The 22,763-nt window shown below is 41.2% G+C and overlaps 1 protein-coding gene across 9 annotated transcripts in view; it reads right to left on the bottom strand.

Moving 5' to 3' along the window:
• The window catches only part of LOC123972883 (transcriptional repressor p66-alpha-like), a 44,035-nt gene extending 25,235 nt beyond the window's left edge, over window positions 1–18,800 (bottom strand). Inside the window, exons 1-7 of one of the 9 annotated variants that reach the window (XM_046052625.1) lie at window positions 18,635–18,800; window positions 8,988–9,508; window positions 7,176–7,308; window positions 2,922–3,050; window positions 2,735–2,812; window positions 2,512–2,631; window positions 2,002–2,217 (exon numbers count right to left, since the gene is read on the bottom strand). In XM_046052625.1, coding sequence (XP_045908581.1) covers window positions 2,002–2,217; window positions 2,512–2,631; window positions 2,735–2,812; window positions 2,922–3,050; window positions 7,176–7,308; window positions 8,988–9,505 — 1,194 coding nt within the window. In that variant the 5' untranslated portion in view covers window positions 9,506–9,508; window positions 18,635–18,800. Of the gene's footprint in view, window positions 1–2,001; window positions 2,218–2,511; window positions 2,632–2,734; window positions 2,813–2,921; window positions 3,051–7,175; window positions 7,309–8,987; window positions 9,509–18,197; window positions 18,229–18,330; window positions 18,443–18,475; window positions 18,598–18,634 lie in introns of those variants that run through there. The other 8 variants (XM_046052616.1, XM_046052624.1, XM_046052623.1 and 5 more) reach the window with 8 other exon arrangements.
• Between the last annotated feature and the right edge of the window lie 3,963 nt (window positions 18,801–22,763).

Here is a 22,763-nt window from a genome sequence, read left to right as displayed (position 1 = left end):
CATGTTTATGGATAATATGTCCAAGGGGAAGCAGATACAAGGAAAACAAAATGGGTCCTAAGACCGACCTCTGAGGCACACCATATTTAACTGGACAGAATGAAGAGACATAGTTGTTTACAGACACGCAAAACTTCCTATTTGACAGGTAGGATGAAAACCATTCTAGAGCAGTACCAGAGATCCCCACCCAGTGCCTCAGTCTGTCTAACATGATGTTGTGATCAATGGTGTCAGAAGCAGCGCTAAGGTCCAGGAGTACCAGGACTGAGCACATGCCTTCATCAGCAGACATTAAAAGGTCATTGGTGACTTTAAGCAGGGCAGTCTCAGTGCTGTGGTACTTCCTAAAACCAGATTGAAACTTTTCAAATATTTTGTTATTTTCCAGTACAGTGAGCAGCTGTTTAGACACAATTCTTTCTAGAATCTTTGCAATAAAAGGCAGTTTTGAAATTGGTCTAAGATTTTGTGGGAGGGAGGGATCTAAACCAGGTTTCTTTAAAATTGGGTTCACGGAAGCCGTTTTAAAATAATCAGGGACACAACCAGTAGATAGGGAGCTGTTGAAAACAGAGATCAAATGTGGCCCAACAGAATCCATTACTTTCAGTAAAAACTTTGTAGGTATTACATCAAGTGGGCTGGAAGGACACTCTCATTTGTGATACTGTTTTAAAACTGGTTAAAACTCTGTTGTTGCTGGTGAGGGACCTCTGAGTAAGAGGCCGCGGGGGTAATAGAGGCTCTGATTGACACCACCTTATTGGTAAAATAAGATAAAAACAATTCACAGTCATCATTACTTCCAGCTGAGGCACAAGGAGGGGTTGGGTTTACCAGCTAATCCACAATCTTAAACAGAAACCTTGTGTTTATGTGTAGTAATGAGTTCAGAAAAATAGTGTGCTCTTGCATCCTTAACCATGTTATTGTAGTTAATTAATAAATCCTTCAGACTGAGGTAATGGACTTGGAGACTGTATTTTTTCCATCTGCGCTCTGCTTTCCTGCATTCCCTTTTGAGGCTGCGAATGCTGTCATTTATCCAGGGTTGCTTACTAGCTTTAGACGTAGGCCTAACCTTTAGAGGAGCAGTAATATTTAGTGACAACAAGCAGATATGATTGAAGTGATCAACCAGATTGTTGGTGTTGGAATCAGACAGGTGTTGGCTTTGGCTCTGAAAGAATGCGCAAAACTTTGAATCACTTTGTTCATTAAAGATGCGAGAACACACGGAGCTTGGTGAGGCGGCATGAGTAACAGGCGAATCGCAGCTAAAAAAAAATACATCTGTGGTCTTTTGTAATTCTTCTAAATTAACTTTTAAATTCTTCCCTCTCATGGAGAAAAGAAAGGTCAGGTTGCAAACACAGCCGCAGCTGTTGTGTGATGCGTAATTGTAGCAAACTGGCTACATATCATAATAATATAATAAGACAAACATGCTGCAACTATTACTTATTCAGCAGTAAGAATCACACTGCACTTTTCACAGTGAGGTATGAGTACTTTTACCTCAGTAAAGGATCCAAATACTTCCTCCAACACTGTTGTAGATAATAAATAAATAAATAAAATTCCATCTCTTCGGGAGTTTGGTGGAAACTGAAGTGGCGTATTCTGCTAAATCAACCAAGTGGGGTTATCTACGCTTCACGTATCACCAGGTGACCTTGCTGTGTCTTGGGTCATCACCTGCAGGGTTTTCCATTGGTTGGTTGACAGGCAAATCATTTTAAACTGAGAATTTAACTTTATATTAACTTTTATATTTCATATTTTGTGCTCACTGCACACCTTTGTTACACCTCAAACTTGTAGAATTCATCAAAGTCAAATATGGTACATTTGAATAGTAAGTGGATATCATTGATTGGAGTACTTGTGAAAATAGTTGACTACATGTTTCTATAATTGCACAAACAGAATTTGGAATGACATATGTGATATTGTGAAAATTGCACCACAATCACACTTTTATTTACTTGACAGTACCTGTAAGATACTGACCAGCATGTTAGCGCTACTGCCTACTCTGATGAGGCCTGGCTGGGCCATGCCTCTCTGGCCAGCAGGGGCTGAGGTCCTGGGGCCCAACAGCAGAGGAGGGGGTCCTGAGCCTGAGCCTGAACCTCCAGAGGCAGCCATCTGCTGCTGCTGCTGCTGCTGCTGGCGGAGAGCCTGGATCTGCTGTGGAGATACAGAGATGGGCTAACCAGGACAATGGAGGGATTACACGGAGGGACATCACAGACAAAGGTAGTGGAGGACAAGGGAGGGACATCAAAAGTACCAAGGCAAAGGGCACACACAAAGAGAAAGGCACAAAGAGAGATCATAAGTCCTAAGTTTAAGTGTTATTATTTCCCTGCAGTTTGTCTCAGGAGAGTGAAAAACATCAGTGAGAATGAACAACCCAGGCTATCTTTGTCCTGGCAAAGGCAATATTTAAAAGTATACAATTTAAATATCTTAATAATTTTGTTAACACTCCCCATGACTCACCTGTGCCCCTCTGACTAGAGGCGGCATTATGATTTGGGAGCCATGTTTGGACGACACCTGCTGCCCTCCTCTCACCAGTGGCGGAGGGATGACTGTGCCTGAACTCCTGCCTGTCACAATCTGGCCAGAGAAAAAACATCATCAGAAACTGTATGAACTACAATATGAAGGCGCTGTCAAACAGATGTATGGCTGACTGCATGTGTGATAGTAGAGCATTCACCTGCTGAGAGCCTTTATTGCTTGCAATTGTTCCTCGAATTAGAGGAGGAGGAGCAGAGGAGCTGGACAGACCTGAGGGCTGAAAAAGAAATGGAAAAAAATATTAAACAACAAACAGAACGCTTGAAGTGGAAGCCTGTTTTGTCGGAATGTGTGACCCTGTGTTGATGTGGGTAATAACCATTTACCTTCTGGAGAGTGTCCCTCTGTATCTGGCTTTGCCGAAGTTTCTTCAACAGCACCAGCTTGGCCTCTTCCAGTCTCAGCTCCTCCTTCAGCTGCTTAATGATGCGCTCCCTCTCAGCTGGGCTGCTCTTCTATACTCGAGAGATCATAACATCACTTACACCACTCGCAATAGAAAACACACAAAAACCCTTTCCAGGAACTGAAACATTCGATGTTGTGTGTCCACTAAGAGGGGGATATTGAACCCTAATCTGCTCACTCATTTTCAGTTAATCTGAAATGCCTACAACAGTCTAACTTAATAGGTAACTTCAGTATTTTTTAGGGCTGCAGCTAACGATGATTTTAGTACTCGAAGCTTCTAGAGATTATTTCGTCAATGCGTCGTTTAAGAAGTAATGTTGCTTGGCGCCCGCCACCCCGGTAACGGATCAGCTGTGTATGTTGACATAACACCGGGTGCTTTCTGATCAGGTGCCGTCGCGGTAATGTTAGGCGGCGTAAGTTTCGTTTTACGGTGGACGGACTGTAACATTACAGAGTTGTTTTCTTTTAGCTTGAAATAATACCATACTTTGAACACTTTCTTCTTCGTCCCTCACTATTTTCTCTCTCTCCCTCCACTTTGCAAACAGCGCCATCATAATCACGTCGTGTTAACACAGATAAGCGTGATGTGCGACAGTAATAAATGTCAGTGTGAAACAGTGTGCTATATAGTTATATGGATTAAACTAAGCCTTGATGCAAAGAATTTGCGTCGATTCATTTTAGTAATCAAATTAATTGATTTAATCGATGAATCGTTTCAGCCCTAGTATTTTTCAACCTGGACCTTATTTTCTCATGTTTTTGTGTCTATGTGACTAATAGGGACAACATTTTTTGAAAATAGTCCAGTATTGAGCGAACACGCTACAGCATCAGCAAAACAAAGCTGCAACGTAATCCTTGTGGGCAATTGCTTCCTGTCATAATACGTCTAATAAAGTGCCTGCTTTTGCAACTAACAGGCTTAGATTGTTATTATAAACATACATGATACTAGCAGGTGGTATAGGTGCATCACAAGCCGGACCAAGAGCCTTTAGATCAGTTTCACTTTAAGGACACTTTTAAAAACAGTTTCTGCTGAAAAGCGCTCCTAATTTCGTTGTATATTTTGTGCAATGACAATAAAGGTTTTCTGTCTGTTTAAATGTCTGACAATATTGTGGAAAGGATCCCTACAGAGATAGACCTCTTTTAAAGAGTAAGATCCTTTTGGTTTAACCAGAAACCGTTGCTGTATCACTCTTGTTAAGCCACCATTGATTAAAACTGTAATTTTACCTCACAGAACACATGAGTTCCCTTGGTCGGTTAGCTTGTTTGTGTTATTGTGTGACTTTGTTGTTGTTGTTGTTGTTTGTTTGTATTTTTGTGCAACTTTGGTGTTTTCACTGATACCAAAGTCACACATCCAAGGAAGGTTAAAATCAAGGACAACTGGACTTGGTGGAAGATACTTGAAGACATTTTGTTTCTCATCCGAGAGACTTCTTAAGTTCTGAAGTCTCTTGGATGAGACAAAGTCCAGTTGCCCTTGATTTTAACCTTCTTTGGATAACTATGACCTGTGCCCCGTTTCAGAAAGCAGGATTAGTGAAAATTCTGAATATGTTGAGCCTGAGATGAGGGAAACTCTGGGTTTTCTGTTTCAGAGAGCGAGATCAGATAATCCCTAGATCAGTAACTCCGGAAACTGATGCTGTGAACCTAACCTCCTCAGGAGGAGGTTAGGTTCACAGGATAAGTTGGAAAACCGTCAGTTTCTCTCTAACTCCTCCCCCCTGCGGAGCCTGAGGCGGCTGTCTGACACACAGTTTCATTTCCTCATTCATACTGTCGATATAAAAGCACATGTCTGAACGCATTTACATTTTTAAAAACTTTAAAATCCTGGTTAGATAAGCTATTAGTTGAACATGATCTTGAACATGACCGCTTTATGATCAATCTGTCGTCAACATAAGGACAGATCTCCGCACATCGTGGATTTATCCTCAGCATAAAATAAAATCTATGTCTGTCTTTAGGTAGCCTATAACGCTGCGACTCTGTGGACAGTTGCACTGAAAACACTTACTGTGGGCTACTGCAGTAATCACTATTTAATATGTAACCAATAAAACTGATCAATAAACATGTTCATTAATTACTGCAGTAGGCCTAATCTTTCATATTAGTCGCACTGATTGGAACATTCCTATCGTAGGGTAAAGTGGGGTAAGACGCCCACCCTAAGCTCGATGTCTATTTGCTGACACATAAAATAATATTTTACAGTTTTTTTGTATCTTGGAGATGGCCATGCTTAGGATAACATAATATAAAGTTAAATAAATACCTACAGTTGAGAAATTAATTTGAATTTAATCAAATGTAAATTTTAGGAGAAAGGCATTTTTCCCAGCTAATGGGGTAAGATGCCCCCGCTAAGATTAATGTCTATTTTCTGACACATTAAAGAACATTTTATTGATTTTGTTTTGTACCTTTAAGAAGGCTATGCTTTGGGTAACATATTATAAAATAAAATAAATAGCTACAGTTGACAAATTAATTTGTATTTAATCAAATGTATTTTTTAGGGAAAAGGCATTTTCCACATGGGGTAAGATGCCAAACGATCAACCCTAACCGGGCACGGCACCCGGGGGGGCGTCTTATCCCACTGGAGGGGGGGGCATCTTACCCCAAACATACTAATCTAGCATTTTACTACTTTAACCAAAAACTATAAAAATCTTTCACTCTAAACAATTGCATAACTTATCTTAAGGCTCCCCTTAATGTAAATATATATATATATATATATAAATTTGATCAAATTAGGTCAGAATGGCGTTGATCAAATAACTAAAAAAATTGTGTTGAAACAAGAGGAAATTTTTAGTTCAGTGAGACTAGGGGCAACCAGAAGAAATGTTGAGAAAAACAAACTGTGGCATTTTATGTTTTTTGATAGAATTACCATGGGGAGGCGTCTTACCCCACTTAGTTGTCAACTGGAGATGGGCTAATGTGACTATTACTGAGTGAGGATGACTGTGGTGCAGCTGAAACAAATAGGCCTAAATAAGGTTTAAAAGTGAGTTTTAGGCCTACCTGCTGATAGTCTGAATTTGTTTTGATAACATTAATAAAATACAAAATAAGAAAGATTTTATTAATGCAAAATAGACGTCTAAAACTTTAAACCTATAGACACATTTTCTACTGCATAAAAATAATTAATAGGCTAACCTGCTGGTTGTGACTGTGACTTTACAATCACAGGTTCACGAGTAGACCGTGTCTTATATTTGATCTATAGCCTACCTATATTCATAATCATGTAGGCAATTGCCACCGGCATTTTGTCCCGTTACAGCTTAATAAATATAGCCTTCCTATTTAATTTAATTCGAATGTAATGGGCTGTAGCACTTTATCATTCATTAAAGAAATTCCAGTCTGGTAAATGGTGAATTAGCAACACTATATAAAATGTAATATTGTTAACGTATCAATCCTTCTTCCAATCTTGTGTTTTAGAGCCTTTCATGGTCCGCGTTGGCACACGTTCATATTTCTAGCTCCACCCGATTAAAATGGAGGCTGTGCCTTAATTTACCCCTTGCCATGGTGAATCGTAGTATCGGAGCTCCATTGATGATGGCTTTTTTTCATCCCCACGCACGCGCTTCCATCAGGCTCAACATACTCAGTGTTGATTGAACTTATTCTGATCAGCTGTTCTGGAACCGAAATTTCAGAGTTTGCCACCTCAGGCTCAATCAACTCAAAGCTCAGGGATAAGCTCAGAGTTTGTTATGCCTGCTTTCTAAAACAGGGCCCTGGATGACTGAGAACCTTCACAGACAAAGTCACACAATAACACAAACTAACCTATCGAGGTAGCGGTAGACCAGAGAGGTAAAATGACTATTTTTGTAAAGGGAGTCTGGTGGCTTTGACGGGAGCGATATAGCGACTGTTTCTGGTTTAACAAAAAGGATCTTACTCTATATTCTCTTACTATCTTTAAAAGGTCTTTGTAGGGATCATTTCCATAATGTTTTCAGACATTAAACCAACTTGCCGTGTCCACATTTTAAAAATCTCAAAAAGCTAATACACAAGGCCTAGGTTATGATGTAAACCTGTCTCAGGATCCGTTTCAGTAGCAGCAGGAAATGGACTTCTAGCTTTGTGTAGGTGTGTCTCACCATGAGCAGGTCTGTGTCCAGCTCCTTAAAGTGGCTGAAGCCATTCATCGGTGGACTGGGGGAGTCGTTATCTGACAATATGATGACGTCGTCATCTTCAGGGGACGGAGGACGCTTCTCCCTTTTTATAATACTGGACATAAGTGGGACAATAACATTGAAATGCATATTTCAGTATTCTGGCTATGAATTAAACCAAGCACTAATAAAACAAATGGTTAAAAAGTTTTTTAATCCATTTTAACAACACTTTTATTTACTCATAAGTAGATTTAAGCTTGTCAAATCATCTGGTTCCACGCTATCTGAGAGTATCATAAATATTCGGTATCAGCTTGTTCCAGCTTGTTACTGAAGCTTTATGATGTGAAATATCCAAACCAGGACTTCATGTTTGACATATTTGCTAGTTTGAACACACTGGGATCACCACTAGAATTTAAAATAATGTTATTTGAGTTTAAACAATGTTTAGCTGCAAAGTATGAGTTTGTACTGACTCATCCAGTAGGGTTGAGGTTAAGAATATTCTTATGGCTGTTGAGTATTCCTCCACTGGCTAAAATATTTGCCGCCATTTGTAATGTCTGTATTCATGGAGCTCTGCTCCTAAATCAGAATTATAATTTATGACTGTGGGTTGATCCGCCTCACTATAATCTAACAAGTCCAGGCATCTCTCCACACAGCTTCTCTTCATGTTGATGATATTCCAACAACAGAACAGTCCTAAATGTCAAAGAGGGACAATGTGGGTCTTAAAGCTCCAGCAAAGGTCTTAAAGTCACAATGCAATGGCTGTTTGAGAGCACGTATTTCCTGTTGAAACAGGATATTATGGCAGGGCATACTAGGCGTCTGAAGCACGGCCTGTATTGGGCTACAAACGTCATTAAAAGCATGCCAAGGGAATTAAAGCATGTCTTGGATCAACCCTCACTTCTGTCTAGAAAAATCACACGATTATGCACACATATAACTTTTTCTGCAAAGTGACTGGTTCAACTGCGGGCTATACATGAGAGTGGAGACCTAAATTCTTTGACTAGTAGCACTTAAAAAACTGAAGAACATGAGTAACGCTCCTCTAGAAAACTAGGATGGGCTTGTGATTACACAGATTATGTTTTACTATGGAGCATATGAAGTCGATAAAGTCAAGGCAGGACAACGTGAAGCTTGTCTCTCCAAGCCATCCTCCTTGTGTGTGTGTGTGTGTGTGTGTGTGTGTGTGTGTATGTGTGTATATTAGTCTCTCCTCAGGGCTTAGCGCCATCATCACTTCCTGTGGATTAATCACTACTCTTCCAAAGAAGTCACATGATATCAAAGTCATCATCACGTGACACACTCACTTTTCCTCCCACCCTTCCCCCCCTCCCCTCACCGTTTCTTCCACTGTGGAAACCATGGCAACAACCGGCTGGAACTGGTTTGTGACACACGGCTTCATTTTGTGCGAGGGGAGTTTTTAGGGTTCAGGTGGTGAGTGGGGGGAAAATGGAGGTAGACTAAAAGTTCACCTCTGTGAGGACAATATTCCCCCACTGTCATCTCTCTTACACAGTAAGTTAAAAGAACAACAGGATCATAAAAGTAACTTTAAACATTTGGAGTCCTTTTTTTAGATTCAAATAGTATCCTTTATCCTTTTTTACACTGATAAGTGTTTTTTTTCTAAACCTGCAATCTTTCAGAGAAACCAGGTAACTTTTCTGCACATTCACACAATTATATCTTTGGCGGGTACTTTGTGTGGTTTTTACAGTGGCAGAGAGTTTACTTTAAACTACAACTATAAATGTTTCTCACCCTCTTGAGGTACTCATGTCCACGGGCTGTTCTCCCGTTTGAACTTCAACTTTAATGGTGGCCTTCACCTCGCCTGCAGCCAGCAGACCACTGGACGGCTTAGGCTCCGTGAGTCGTACCCGGCTCCTTGTATCCATGGCTGGCTCTGTCTTCACCCTCCTGGCTCTGTCATTGCAGTCAGTTCGATTGTCTGAGCTTGGTTCAACCGTCTGTTGTCTGTGGTTCCGCTCCTGTTCATCCTGCACTGGCTGAGAGGCCAAAGGTAACACTAAAGATAATGCCGAGCGACTCTGCTCTTTCCCGTGCGCTGATCCGTCCCCTGTCCGGCTCTGACTGTCCTGTTCCAAGACAGGGTCAGGTGTGGGTTTAGTTTGTGTCTCTGTTGTGGATTCAGATGGGTCCAATTTAGGCTTTTTGCTTTCATTGTCAGCATCAGTGGGTTCTCTAGACTGGGGAGCAGCGTCCCTTTCCAACGCCCTCTTCTGGCTGCGTGTCTGGCGGACAGCCTCCTCAGACATCCCCTGCAGATGAAGTAAGAAATAACTGTTGTTATATACAGAATCAAAGTTACAGGTTAAGTCCCACAAGATACAGACTTTCATTATTAAAGCCTTCTACACAGAGTCTTGTCACATTTCATCACAACATCCAAGCATCTAACTCAGACAAGAGTTAAATAAATACAAATAAACAATTTTGGTGATGAGCTTTTATAAGTTATCTGCTAGAACGAGCAAAAAGAAATCACAGCTGGAAGGTTTTCATACCGCTTATCTGTCTTTACATTCTGAGTAATGTTGAAATGTTTTAAATTAAATAAAGAGAAAGCTGTGTGTGTCACATTGAACATTACGTCGCGGCAGTTGTGTGTGGCGTTGCTATGACGACCAGCTACACTGACGGGTACTATCTCTGGGTACTATCTGCAATGGAAAACGGAGCACGGCCAAACCGAGTCGAGGCGAGGCAAGTTGAGCTGGTACTGGTAATGGACATCAATAGATACAAACTGGTGAGGACAGGGTACAAGATACATTTATTTGTCATATTACAACAGGGTTGTAAAATAAGATGCACTTTGTAGTTTCTTTTATGCTACAAAGCAAACATTATATACAAAATGAAATCAGATAAAAAATAAACTATTTTGTAACTTGGGGGAAGAAGCCGCTCTGTAGTCTGGTGGCAAGACAGCAGATACTTCTGTATCTTTTGCCAGACAGCAGCAGCAACCTCCTAGGAGCACCTTTAATGTGTCAAAACCCAATGATTACATTATCATTTTCTATTTTAAGTCCTGAAAGTAGTTAAAATCTGAAGAGTCAGATGAAAGTAGCTGAAATGTCAGTCATCTATAACCAAGTGTGGAGTACTGGGGTAGGATTATTAGGTATTATTAAATGGTTTGTTCCCATATTGTTTAGAGCTAGATAGGTAAATTGTGAGCAACATGGTCAACACATCACCAGAGGTCTATTCATTTAGCCCTCAGCAACTGAGGAGCCTAGTTCTAACTGGGACAACCTTTTTTGAAGTTGGTCTAGTACTAAGCAAGCGCTCTGCAGTCAACAGCAGTGAAACAGGGCTGCAAGGCAAGGCAAGTTTATTTGTATAGCACATTTCAACAATAAGGTAATTCAAAGTGCTTTACATAAAACATACAAGCAACAGGGAAATATAAAAAAGTTTAAAAGCAACATAAAATATAATAAAAGTTATAGTGTTACAATCGGGGTTAAACGAGTTAAATGGAAAATAAAAACAGGTTGAGGGGTTGAGCAAATAATTGAGTTACAATTATTCTGAAAAAAGAATAAACAGAGAAGTACACTTAATCCACTCTCTCTAGCTAGTCTGTACTTGGATCCACAGCAATCTTTGGGTCCACTGAAACTCCAAAAGCCCTCAGACACAACAGAGAAACCAGGACATGTCTGTCAGCAGGCCACTTTGATCCAGTAATACTCTAGACCCACCTGCGCGTTTACAGGTGGACAGAGGTTCCTGCAAATCACTCGGGCACGAGATTTAAGACCACTTCCTTCACTCTGTTCAATCTCACTCCCATAATCCCCCAACTCAATTACCAACTCATTTCTCACTGTGTAAATATTAATTAAAAGCAACGTAATCCTTGTGCCCCCATCACAAAACTGCTTGTTTTTGCCAGTGACAGACTCAGATTGTGAATTGTCAGAAGTGTCTGACAACATTACCGACAGGATCCCTACAGAAAGACACCTTTTTTTGAAGAGTAAGATCCTTTTTTATTTAACCAGAAACAGTCGCTATATTACTCTCGTCAAAGCCACCAGATTCCATTGACAAAAACAATAATTTTATATTGAGGAACACGAAAGTTGCTGGTCTTACACTGCCATGGTCAGTAAGTTTGAGTTATTGTGTGACTTTGATTTTTTAAAGGGTTAAAAACACGAAAGTCACACAATAACACAAACAAAATATCTGATGGAGGCAAGGGAGTCTGGTGGCTTTGACAAGGGCAATATTGCGACTGTTTCTTGTTAAACAAGGAGGATCTTACTCTTTAAAAAAGTAAAGTCTTTCTCTGTGTGGGATCCTTTCCATAATGTTGTCAGACACTTACACACAATCCGTGCCTGTGAGTGGCAAAAACAAGCACTTCAGCGGACCTACCATGACAGTGTGCAATAACCCACGAGGATTATGTTGAAGCGTTGTTTCGCTGATGCCGACTTCTGCGTGCTCGCTCAATACCAATTTTATAAAATGTTGTCCCAATTAGTCACTTAGACACAAAAACATGGGAAAATAGGATTGATAAATACCAAAGTTACCCATTAAAAAGTCAAAGCTCTGAGTGGATGTCAAATTTTATTCTTGTGATGTGGACATAATCTGTCAAACATACAGTAAAGAGCTATTAACCAGTTATAAATTATCCGTTTTGCTGAAAGTGTGGTTGTGATTGTGCATCATCAGAACTCAAGTAGACAAAACTGACCTGAATCGGCTGTAGGGGGCACAAGGTGATTAAAAGTGCTCCCAGACAAAACATGTTGTATTAGTAATATCACATAACCAAGATGTTGACTAAAGTATAATTCCACAACATCCAATTATCCCAATTTCAGTCTAAACCAAAAACCAAAATAAGGGAAACTGAAAAAAATGATGTTCCTCAAAAAAATGAGGATCACTTGACTGCTACAACAAGGTCTTTGATAACAAAAAATGCTGCAGTGACACATCAAACAGCTGGGAGTACATGACAACATCGTAATCAAATAAGAGTTATAAGGGACTTAGGGAATATCGAGAATTAAATGGAGCATGCTATCTGTTGAAATATTCATAATGACCCTTGAATGAAAGTATTTTAGTCATTTGTGTGTAAGTGGAATTATTTTTTTATTCATTTCAAAGACTCTAGTTTGTGTATAACCTTTTCTATCCTTGAGTCAGGAACCGAGGAGGAGCCCCAGATCCATTACCGTCTGATATCCCCTGTATAACAAATTCAATCCCACCAGATGTTGACATGCCAGCAAGACTGGAGATGGAGAGATACAGCAGCTCGTTCTGTTAGACAGCTGAGCAGCCACAGAGTGCACGCTGACAGATGTGCACCAGTACATGGTACATACAGACACACATTACCCCTCCAGAGGCTGCTCTGAATCCAGAAATGAGAGAGGAGACACAGGGAGATGGTACACCACATTGGTCCATACATGTTTACCTTCAGGATTTTGATAATGGCTTATCATTGCTCTGTGTTCACCTCTGATGCAATCTCCATATCAGTGTAATCAGGTATGTATAACAGACATCATACCTTTATTATCTAAATGTGTACTAAAAGAGTCAGTCTTACTATTGATAAATCAGTGGCATCAAATTCCTCCTACAATTCTTAAAGATCTTATCCTTTCAGAAACATGTATAAACCCGTGACCCTAGATGTGGACAGAAAGCGCAATATTCCATGTAAACTTCATGTCCAGAATAAGATCAAAACCAGGATACTATTGTGCATGTACACGCACACCAATTTAACTGACTTTGGTCACTATCAAATGTGTAAACGGTAAACCACAGGAGACGATCTGTGCTCAAAGTTCACACGATCCAAAACAGAAAGCACAGGTGACACTCAAGAGATACACTCAGACTGTCGCTATTTACTGGACAACCACGAAGTAGAAAAGCAGCACGGTTACGTCCCGAATCATATTCATGCATGTATGTTACAGAATCGAGACCCAGTCCTGCCAAGTCTGCAGAGGCCCTCAGTCTGCCCAGCGACACACTACAGGAAGCTATAGTTGCTAGTTTTTTTGGGGGGGGGAGACTACAATTAACCCTTATAACCTACTACTTCTCATAGACACACACTACTACCCCCTCCCCTTCCTTTTCTCATAATGGTTATGGCAGCGAGCATAAAGCATACTCAGTGTATACATGATGTACCTATACAATATACAGTACATACACAGTCACATTGCAGCATGCAGAGCAATCATCTGATAACACAGAGCTGACATAAGTTTGTTTAAATAATCTGACATAACTGAGACACACATGACATGACCCTTCCCAGGATTCAGTGGGACACACAAAGCACTTTTCCTGAGAACCGGTTTAAACCGGTTGGCTAGTGTGTGTGTGTGTGTGTGTGTTTGTGTGTGTGTGTATGACTGAGGGAGAAGCTGAAGCTAGTTTTAACCCTTCAGGTGCTGGAGCAGACGCCAGGCTTCCAGAGTGACGGCCATTATACAGTGTGAGTGTACACGTGCGTACGTGCTGGGTGTATTGCTGTGAAATGATGATGGGGGAAGATGTTAGACACGGGGAACGGCCCCCCCCCCCCCCCCCCCCCCCCCCCCCCCCCCCCCCCCCCCCCACCACCTCCCTCAATCCTTAGACGGACACTGACCCTATCTTTGTAACAGGGAACTGAATGGCTGACAGGTTTCATATTTCATCTCCATGGCAGTTTACACACATTTCCATCAAGCCCCTCACACACACACCAAACCCCCACCCAAGAACCTGACATCATATGCAACCAAAGACTCTGACAGCAACTGAAACAGAAAGAAAAACTCAACTGTACACAAATGACAAACCAATGCATGTACACAAAGTTAACATGCAAGTAAACTAACGCACATATCGGGATAAAGAGCTACACAGTCCATTTTAATATTATACTACTTTTATGAGTCTGTATTTGTGTGGGTATAGAAGTTTCATGGCACGATTATCAGAATTATCTCGCTACACAATTTTATCCTGATAAATATTCAAATAAGATGGAAATCCTCTAACAGCATTTAACAACACTTCATTGTACTGTGGTGGTCATGGTGATGTGTCCTTAAGTTTGTGGGGCTGCTGGCTTTGGCTGTCACTCTGTTAATAATTTTTTTATCAGACCAATAGTTTTCCCTCAGCGCTTCTTTCAAAAATATCAACATACTTTGGACAAAATCCTTTTTGACAGAGGAAAAAGTTCCATTGTCTTTGCTGACAAACACATTATTTGTCCACCAATCTATTTGTTGTGTATTTCCCAGCATGCTGTTGGGTCTTCCATTGTAGGAGTGGATGCTATTTATATCCCACAGGTCTAAATGGCTCACTAGTGGAAATATGTGCCATGATAAGAATTTTCTTTACCATTTGTAGTGTTCAAAAATGGATATTAATTGTCTCATGAAATTAAGTGGATGACAGACTCAACTGCATATTAGCCAATGAAGCTGCTAGCAAAGGAAGTGTAAGTGTCACATATATTTTGACACACCACCCAGGCCTGGTCTTTAGTGTGTGAGCAGGGCTCCCTTTTGAAAATGGGTGTAATAAAAACTAAAGCCAAATTATACTGTAAATGTAGAACCAGATTAAAGTAGGCGTATACAAATATACAAAATGTAGTTACATTTTCTCTTTAATAAAAAACAAACTAATTAAGCTGAAATGTGGTAGCTTGGGGACATAAAAACGCTAACTTTATGTAGCCCAATGGTGAAGCTTCCGGTCTGAGACGTGAATCCAATGCGGAAGTCCCATAAACCTGCATTCTATTTAACGGCCATCAGGGGGCGACTCTTCTGGTTGCAAAAAGAAGTCTGGTTCCGTTAGAAATAATGGTAAAATGACCCTACTTCTCAGCTGATTTATTACCTCAGTAAACACTTTCATAATGAGTTTATGGTCTCAGTCGCTAGTTTCAAGTCTTCTTCAATACAACATGATGTTCATTTAGTAAATTATGGTCCCATTTAGAGGAAAATAGACCTTAAGGCAGAGTATGCTTCAGGACGGGATTATCTGTGGTTGACAAGTTGTTACCATGGCAACTTGTCAATCAGGCTAGAGTGGCTCGTATGTGTAAGTGTAAATTTAACCTGCAGCGTTGAAAAAGCGTATTGGGAGTTGGCTGTTCACTTTCTCTGGTGAATACATTTAGTTTAAAGACTGCTGTTCGCTAGACAAAATTGTCAGCCCTGTTAAAATGACAGTTCAGGTGAATTACAGATGCACCTAGCTAAGCAAGCTAACTAGCGCCACGCACGGCCATATAGTCCAAATACAGTCACTTCTGGGCACTTCTTGGTTGCAAAAAATCAACACGGTGGCGCCCTATCGGCCAAACTCGAGGCTTCATAATGGCAGTCCACAAACGAACGGGTGACGTCACGATGACTACGTCCACTTCTTTTATACAGTCTATGATGTAGCCTTAATTTAATGACGAGCAAGAGAAAAAGAACAATAGGCTACATTAAAAAGGAATCTTTCTCTGGTGTACATGTAAGATTCAACAGTGGTCAAAACCTCACGTTTACTTTAGATAATTTACTACTTACTGCTTAGTTTTTGATGCTCAAAAAAAGGTTCTGAGCTAAGTCATTACGTTATATCTCATTATTTCTTTATTTGGTTTACAACTTGTACATGAAGACTGTACAGTTTGTGTTGGTAGACTTTTTCCAAGTTTTTTGCAAGTGTTACTTAATCAAGCACAATCCTCCCGTTACATTTGCACTGTAATTAAATCACAATGGTTCCTACCATATTATCAAATTGCACAGAGCAGGTACTTGACTCTTGGCGAGTGTGGCTTTCACTAACACAGAATACGCGTACTTTAATCTGGTATCAGGTTGCTAACGCTATCAGGGCCCCGCTCACCAGAATTCACAGTTTATCTACGCCTGTCTTGTTTCATGCTGAGGTTCGTTTCTATCTGCCCCGAGGCAGTGATTTATCTAGTCACTCACAGCACTGCTGCCTATATCCTATATATTTGATGAAGTCATGGAGGCTTGACCAAACAGCTACCCTCTGACCCTTGCAGTCACGTGCAGTAGCTTAAAATGTGGCCAGCAGACAACCCTGTCCAGAACAGTGGCAGATTATGCAACTCCTCTGGATCACTCTTGTGTCTGTGCTTTCTGGAAAACAACAAAACTTGGGAGCAACCTCTCACCCAGTATTGTAATTTTAATACTATGAATACAGTCACTCTGGGATGGACAGGACTACCAGGGCATCGCAACTTCAGCACTGTCTGTCATAACAGGTGGCTCAGTAATGCCTGTGTCAAAGAAAGGCATTCTCCTCTCATCTGACCAGTGTTAGACAACCCCTTCACTAAAGGCATCCTGTATTCTGTTCACAGTGACAGTTCATAAACAATGCAACAGACTGTTAATGTGAAAGTAACCCTTTACAAGCCCTTTGTTCACATGAACAACTGAGAGTTCATTCCAGATTTCCACAAAGAGGCAATGAAGTCTCTTGACAGCAGATCACTTTACCACCATACCATCCCCATTCTGCATGGCACCCATAAGCACAGTACACAGCTTCACAGATGTAAACACTTTCCTACCCTTCTTTAACAGTGAACCTAAGATTTTGGACTGTTCTTGCCAGACAAAACAAGACATTCGAAGACGTCAACTTGGACTCTGGTAAACTGGGATGTTCTATCATTTTATAAACCAAACAATTAATCAAGAAAATAATCAGCAGTTTAAGCATAATGAAAATAATCATTAGCTGCAGCCCTAACAAAAACAATAATGTCTGAAATCATGCATATAAGGCAAGAACTCATTTTTAAAAATGAGTATTAGTATTTTAGTATTACAAATTAGTATAATTATTTTTACTGTGAAAGCAGCCGATTTAAATATCTAATAACAGTGCAGACATTGTGTAATAACACCTAACTCTCAATCGAAACCAGTATTTCATCAAACGCGCAATTGAGCTTTAAAGTGTTAAAACGATCCCAAATAAAGTTAACAGCAGAAGCCAGTGCCTTCATAACACGACGTGCAATGCTGTGTGCGGTTCTGTCAACACCCCGTAAGCAACATCAGCTTCTGTCATATTTAATCATTAAATATTAAAAATCCATCTGAGTGCGTCCAGATAAACAGACAATACAAAAATGTGTAGAAACTGGTGTGATGGCAGAAATCCTGAGCAAAGCTTTGTCCCGAAGCGCAGCAAACTCGTTTGGTTGTGTTGGCTGGAAGTGTGTGTGTGTGTGTGTGTGTGTGCGTGTGTGTGTGTGTGTGTGTGTGTGTGTGTGCGTGTCTGGGTGAGAGGAAGAGACAGAGAGGCAGTGTGTGCGGTGTGTGTCACAGAGTGTGTGTGTGTGTGTTCAGCTTTAAGAGGAGGAAGACTACGGTTGTCACAGAGAGAAGTAGGAAGATTAGCTACCAGATAGCAGAACCAACACTGGTGCCAAGGGGGCTTAAAGCGGGCAGCAGCGTCCACCATTAACGTTACACCACCCAGTACACCATCCACACCAAACTCAGCCCTTTAAAAAACTAAACCCAGCCCACACTACATGTGCAACCAGCCGGCTTTTTTATTATTGACACCGCCACAGAGGAGCTGAGCGTGTTATTAGTTAGCGAGCTAACATTAGCTATAACGCACAAACAACAGCACGAAGCCGTTAATGTTAATGAGCCGTTAACGTCTGACCACCAACGGCCGCCACCGACTTCAAGTCCAAGTAGTGAAAGTCCTCCAGCCGGGCAGCTGCTCTTCAGCGTGACCCACACAACCAGAACCGAGCCCGAATCGTTGACCTGACTGCACCCCGATGCGGGACAACCATCAGCTAAAAAAAAGAGGGGCACAAACTTTCATTCTACTGCCCTAAAAGTGAGGCAATACGAGGCTCACCGGGAGTCTATACCTGGGTGTCCCCTCCGGAGGAAAAACCGTTTCGGAACTCACAAATTTCACCGACCGGCCCACGGACCGAGCTTGCCGCCGAAGAGCCGCTGGCGATGTAACGTAACGTTATAATCCTTACCTCATTTAACGACTTCTACTGCACAAAATCAAGTCCAGGGATCACAGTTAGAAGCTGGCACGCTTAAGAAAACGTAAAATAAAATAATATTTTGGCTGAGCGAGTAACCCCCCCGCCACCCCCCTTCTCCCACCCAGTGCTCAACCTTTGCCTCTGCGGAGAAGTGTTACTTTTCAACAGCCCATCAGCTTCTTTATCGTCACAGATAGGTGGAGGAAAACCTGGCTCCTCTCGACGACTCCGAATAAAAGGCTCCCCTCGATCCACTTACAAAAAAACTTCGGCTTCACCTCAGTCAACTTACTCGCTCGTTTTGTTGCCCGTTCTTCGCCGACGGTCGACCAAGGAATGTTTAATCTGCAGTTAACCTCGATAAATCGTTGCTTTTTAGAAATCCAGGGGATATCCTCTTTTTTTCGGCCCTCCCCACTGCCGCGTCTGTTGCCAAATAATGCGCCTCAACACACATGGAGCCGCTGCGTCCTCTTAGTGGGCATGCGCACCTCGGCATACCAGGGCGACCGGATCACATCATGTAAGCCACTGACCACCAAGGGCCAAAGCAGGACGACCATGACAGGGGCCCCGGGCTCCTCGGGTTGACCTATGACTGTATCAGCAAGTACAGACTTCCATCTCCAACACACACTCACTCAATTACATACACACAAACACACACACACACACACACACACACACACACACACACACACACACAATGTTACAATAAGGACCTAGAAGAAGGCATCACACACTCCTCTAAATGACTAGCATCTCAATTGCACCCTAATGTATGATAGAGACCTAAACTAGCAAACCCAGGTCAGGACTCAAATTCACTTAGTGTCAGTATGATGAGCACACTGAATCTGGCTACACCACACACATTAAACACAAGACAACTGAGAAACATGCAACATATAGAACAATACCGGTGTACATAAACAGTGGGCAAAGAGTTGTAAGAGCGTGCAGCACTAACTAATAAACTGTGGAAGACAGCCAGGAAGAAAGACTGTTTTGCCAACCAGGCACAGGTGGCAATCCATTCCATTCCCCCAGGGGCCTAGAGCCCCGAGTGGGGGGGCCCTCAAAGCCCCAGGTTTACTGCATGTTAACTGTTTGTTTTGAGGAACTGCAAATTTGTTAGGGAACTTGTGCTACCAAAGTACAATATCAGCTAATGTGGGTCCTTTATTATTCCATAACGTTGTAACCCTGCCTTGTAGATGGCCCTGTGTCTAAATCCAAGTTTAAGAGCTTAATAATTGCAGTTAATAATGCGCTATAGCGCATCTAGCTAAATAAAGATGTGTTTAATCAAATTACGACCAATAAGTGACACACAGTAAACCCGAGGCCATGTATAGTCTACTATGTGCATTGTTCTGAATGGAAACTTTAAGGCGACAGAGTGTATACGCTGAAGGTGAGAGGTGGGGAGTTAATAGGGGCCCAACAGCAAATGTTAGGTCAATGATGCCTTAAGGGGAATTCTAGTAACTACACAACATGCATTCATATGGCTGCTGTATTATACAAATATGCAATATAGTGCATGATTCTCATCATATTATCCAACAAACTAAAACTTTGGACTTGCACCAGCAACCTGTAGCTTCATGTCTACCTCTAGGTCCTCAACAAGGACCTGCACCAGCATCACATCCAGATCCTTATCCCAGCCTCAGCATCATATAATTGTCTAATTGTACAATTGTATAATCATGTCTCTGAAGGACCTACGTTAGCATCATATGTGACCCCCTGACCCCCACATAAAAATCGAAATTCAAAAATATCAACATCAAGCCCAACATTATATTTGAACTCACAAAAAAGTCACATCCCAGCATCCACCCTCAGTTAACGCCTGATTCAGACTTACTGTAAAGCCTGCAACATCAACCTTGTAACTCTGAATAGGGTCCTATGCCAGGAACCTTACCAACATACAGGATTCACAGCTCACTTTACGGCAGGGATTAGGAACAGTGTTGAATTAATGAGCAGTCAACCAGGCTTGCTGTTACAGTCAGAGCCATACATGCAAGTCCAGAGCACACACACGGCAGGGTTACTACATCAGAAGTTGCAGAATTGGTTCCATAAAGGATCCAGCTGGCTGCTTCTTTCATGACAAGACCTTCAAAGCATCCCTGTGAACTGGACTAATCCTCTGTCATCGGCAAACACCCATATAAATCCACAACCACACACACACACACACACACACACACACACACACACACGTGTTTGAAATACTGTGATCCAAGCAAAGTAGTTGTCCATAAAGACTGAAGTGGGTAGGGGCAGGTGGGGGGTTGGAGTGCTTTGTCAGTGTTATCCTGCTGTTCTTTAAATGACAAAAAAGCTTTCTCTCTAGATGATGCTGTGTCATCAGGTGTCATTATTTCCATCCTCTCATCCTACCACTCCATCTCCTGAGGCCCCAGATTGTCTCGTATAGGCAAGCAAATCTGCACCAAGGGGTCATCTTTTTTTAATGATCACCCTACTTCTGTAAATATTGTCACCCATATCCCAGATCCCTGGGTTTAAATGGAACAGATGGCTCTAGATGTTAATCAGTCAGTAGTAACTATACTAACAAACAAAACAACAGCGGTCATTTACAGGAACCTGGGGATAGTTTACATTGTAGTATAGTGGAAGGTTTCTGTCACAATTTCAAAGTGTGGTAAAATGACTGATAAAGCCCACGAGCCAAATCATGTCGAATCAAAAGATAAAAAGCCAGGGGATTACTGAAGATCACACGTCAGTAAATGTCTGCACCAAACAGCATGCCAATCCATCCAACATTTGTCGAGACATTTCACTCTGAAACAAAAAATGTCACTAAAGTCACTGGGATTCATCCTCTGGGGACCATTCATGTGTGTACAAAACGTTTTGGATGGATAGTCATGAGTGAGTTGAGATATTTTACTTTGGACCAAAAGTGGTGACCCCTAGTTGCTCCAGAGGCGTGCGACCATATAGCAATTGTAAGCCGCTTTGGATAAAAGCGTCAGCTAAATTAATGAATCATCAGCATCAGCATAATTAGCATCTGCAAGTGTGGCTTAAATGTCTAATAACTATTTCCCCAGCAGAATATGTGCTTTGTGTAGAACAACAGAATTTAAAATGTCATGTTGAGAGTTACAGAAAAAACAAGAAAACATTGGAATAAGTAAGATAAGTCTGATGTTAAGGGTTGAATGGGAGAACGTGGGCTCACAACCTCAGTATTTTATAAAATCCTGGCTACGGCCCTGCAAACACTAGTAAATGAAAGGTTAATTATTAGTCTTTTAATTAATATATACAGAGGTAGAAAAAATATATGAACACATGGCAATGTAATACAATAAAACTGCCCTGCAATGATTACTACCTTCAGTGTCTGGAGCTCATAAAAAAGGTCAGGTCATCAGACGGGGATCATAGTCTGCATTTGAATGGCAAGTGAATGGCATTTTCTGAGGCTGAACTTTGTGATGCTGCAATGGATTACATAATATTTTCAGGTGGTCCTGTTTCTTTGCCCACCTCATCTATTTAAGAACTATTAATGTTTACTCATTGTTTATAACTATTACACAACCATGATGATGTGAGACATGTTTCATTGCCAAGTGTTATGATTTTTCAAATTAATTGATATGCTGTAAGAATTGAGAGCAAAATGATGTTATACAGGGAACCTAACAGGAGACAATTTAATATTCTTGATATAAAGGCCTATATCTGTAATTTAAGTCAGTCAGTAGCCTAGGTCCTGTTCAGGTGATGGGATGAGCTCTGAAATCAAACAGGGGTAAGGTCAGTCCCCAGCCTCTCTCAGTGTGGAGTAGGCCTAATGGCCGCCCACTACAACATGACAGCTTCAACTTAATCCTCATTAAGTACTGTAACAATGCAGGAAGTAGCTGCTGCAGTCACGATTAGACGGGCTCACTATTTGGCAGGAAATGGCTCCTTTCAGCTGCGTCCAAGACACCTAGAGCGTCCCGAAACTTTGCACTTCTCACTCACCCTCTACCTTTGGTGAACATATTTTTCCGAAGATGAGGACATAAAGGAGGGAGGGAAACAACTATTATAACTTCAATTATGTTCTTTAAAAAAATGTGTGTAGAAAAAAACTGATGAGCTCTCGGGGGAACACGATAATGTCTAAAATTTTACAATGTTATTTGATTGTGAATCAAAACAACTAACAATATAATTTTCAGCCGTGAGTTCACTTTCATATTAGAGTAATTAGCATCTGTTGTCAATATCGGATCTTACTGACTGATGAGCTCTCACTTGAAGAACATGATAATGTCTAAAATTTTACAATGTTATTTGATTGTGAATCAAAACAACTAACAATATAATTTTCAGCCGTGAGTTCACTTTATTATTAAAGTAATTAGCAT

Source organism: Micropterus dolomieu, linkage group LG06 (genome assembly GCF_021292245.1).
Source record: "Micropterus dolomieu isolate WLL.071019.BEF.003 ecotype Adirondacks linkage group LG06, ASM2129224v1, whole genome shotgun sequence".
Taxonomy (NCBI): Eukaryota; Metazoa; Chordata; class Actinopteri; order Centrarchiformes; family Centrarchidae; genus Micropterus; species Micropterus dolomieu.
The sequence above is the reverse complement of the archived record's forward strand: the minus strand, read 5'-3'. Positions and strand labels throughout refer to the sequence as shown.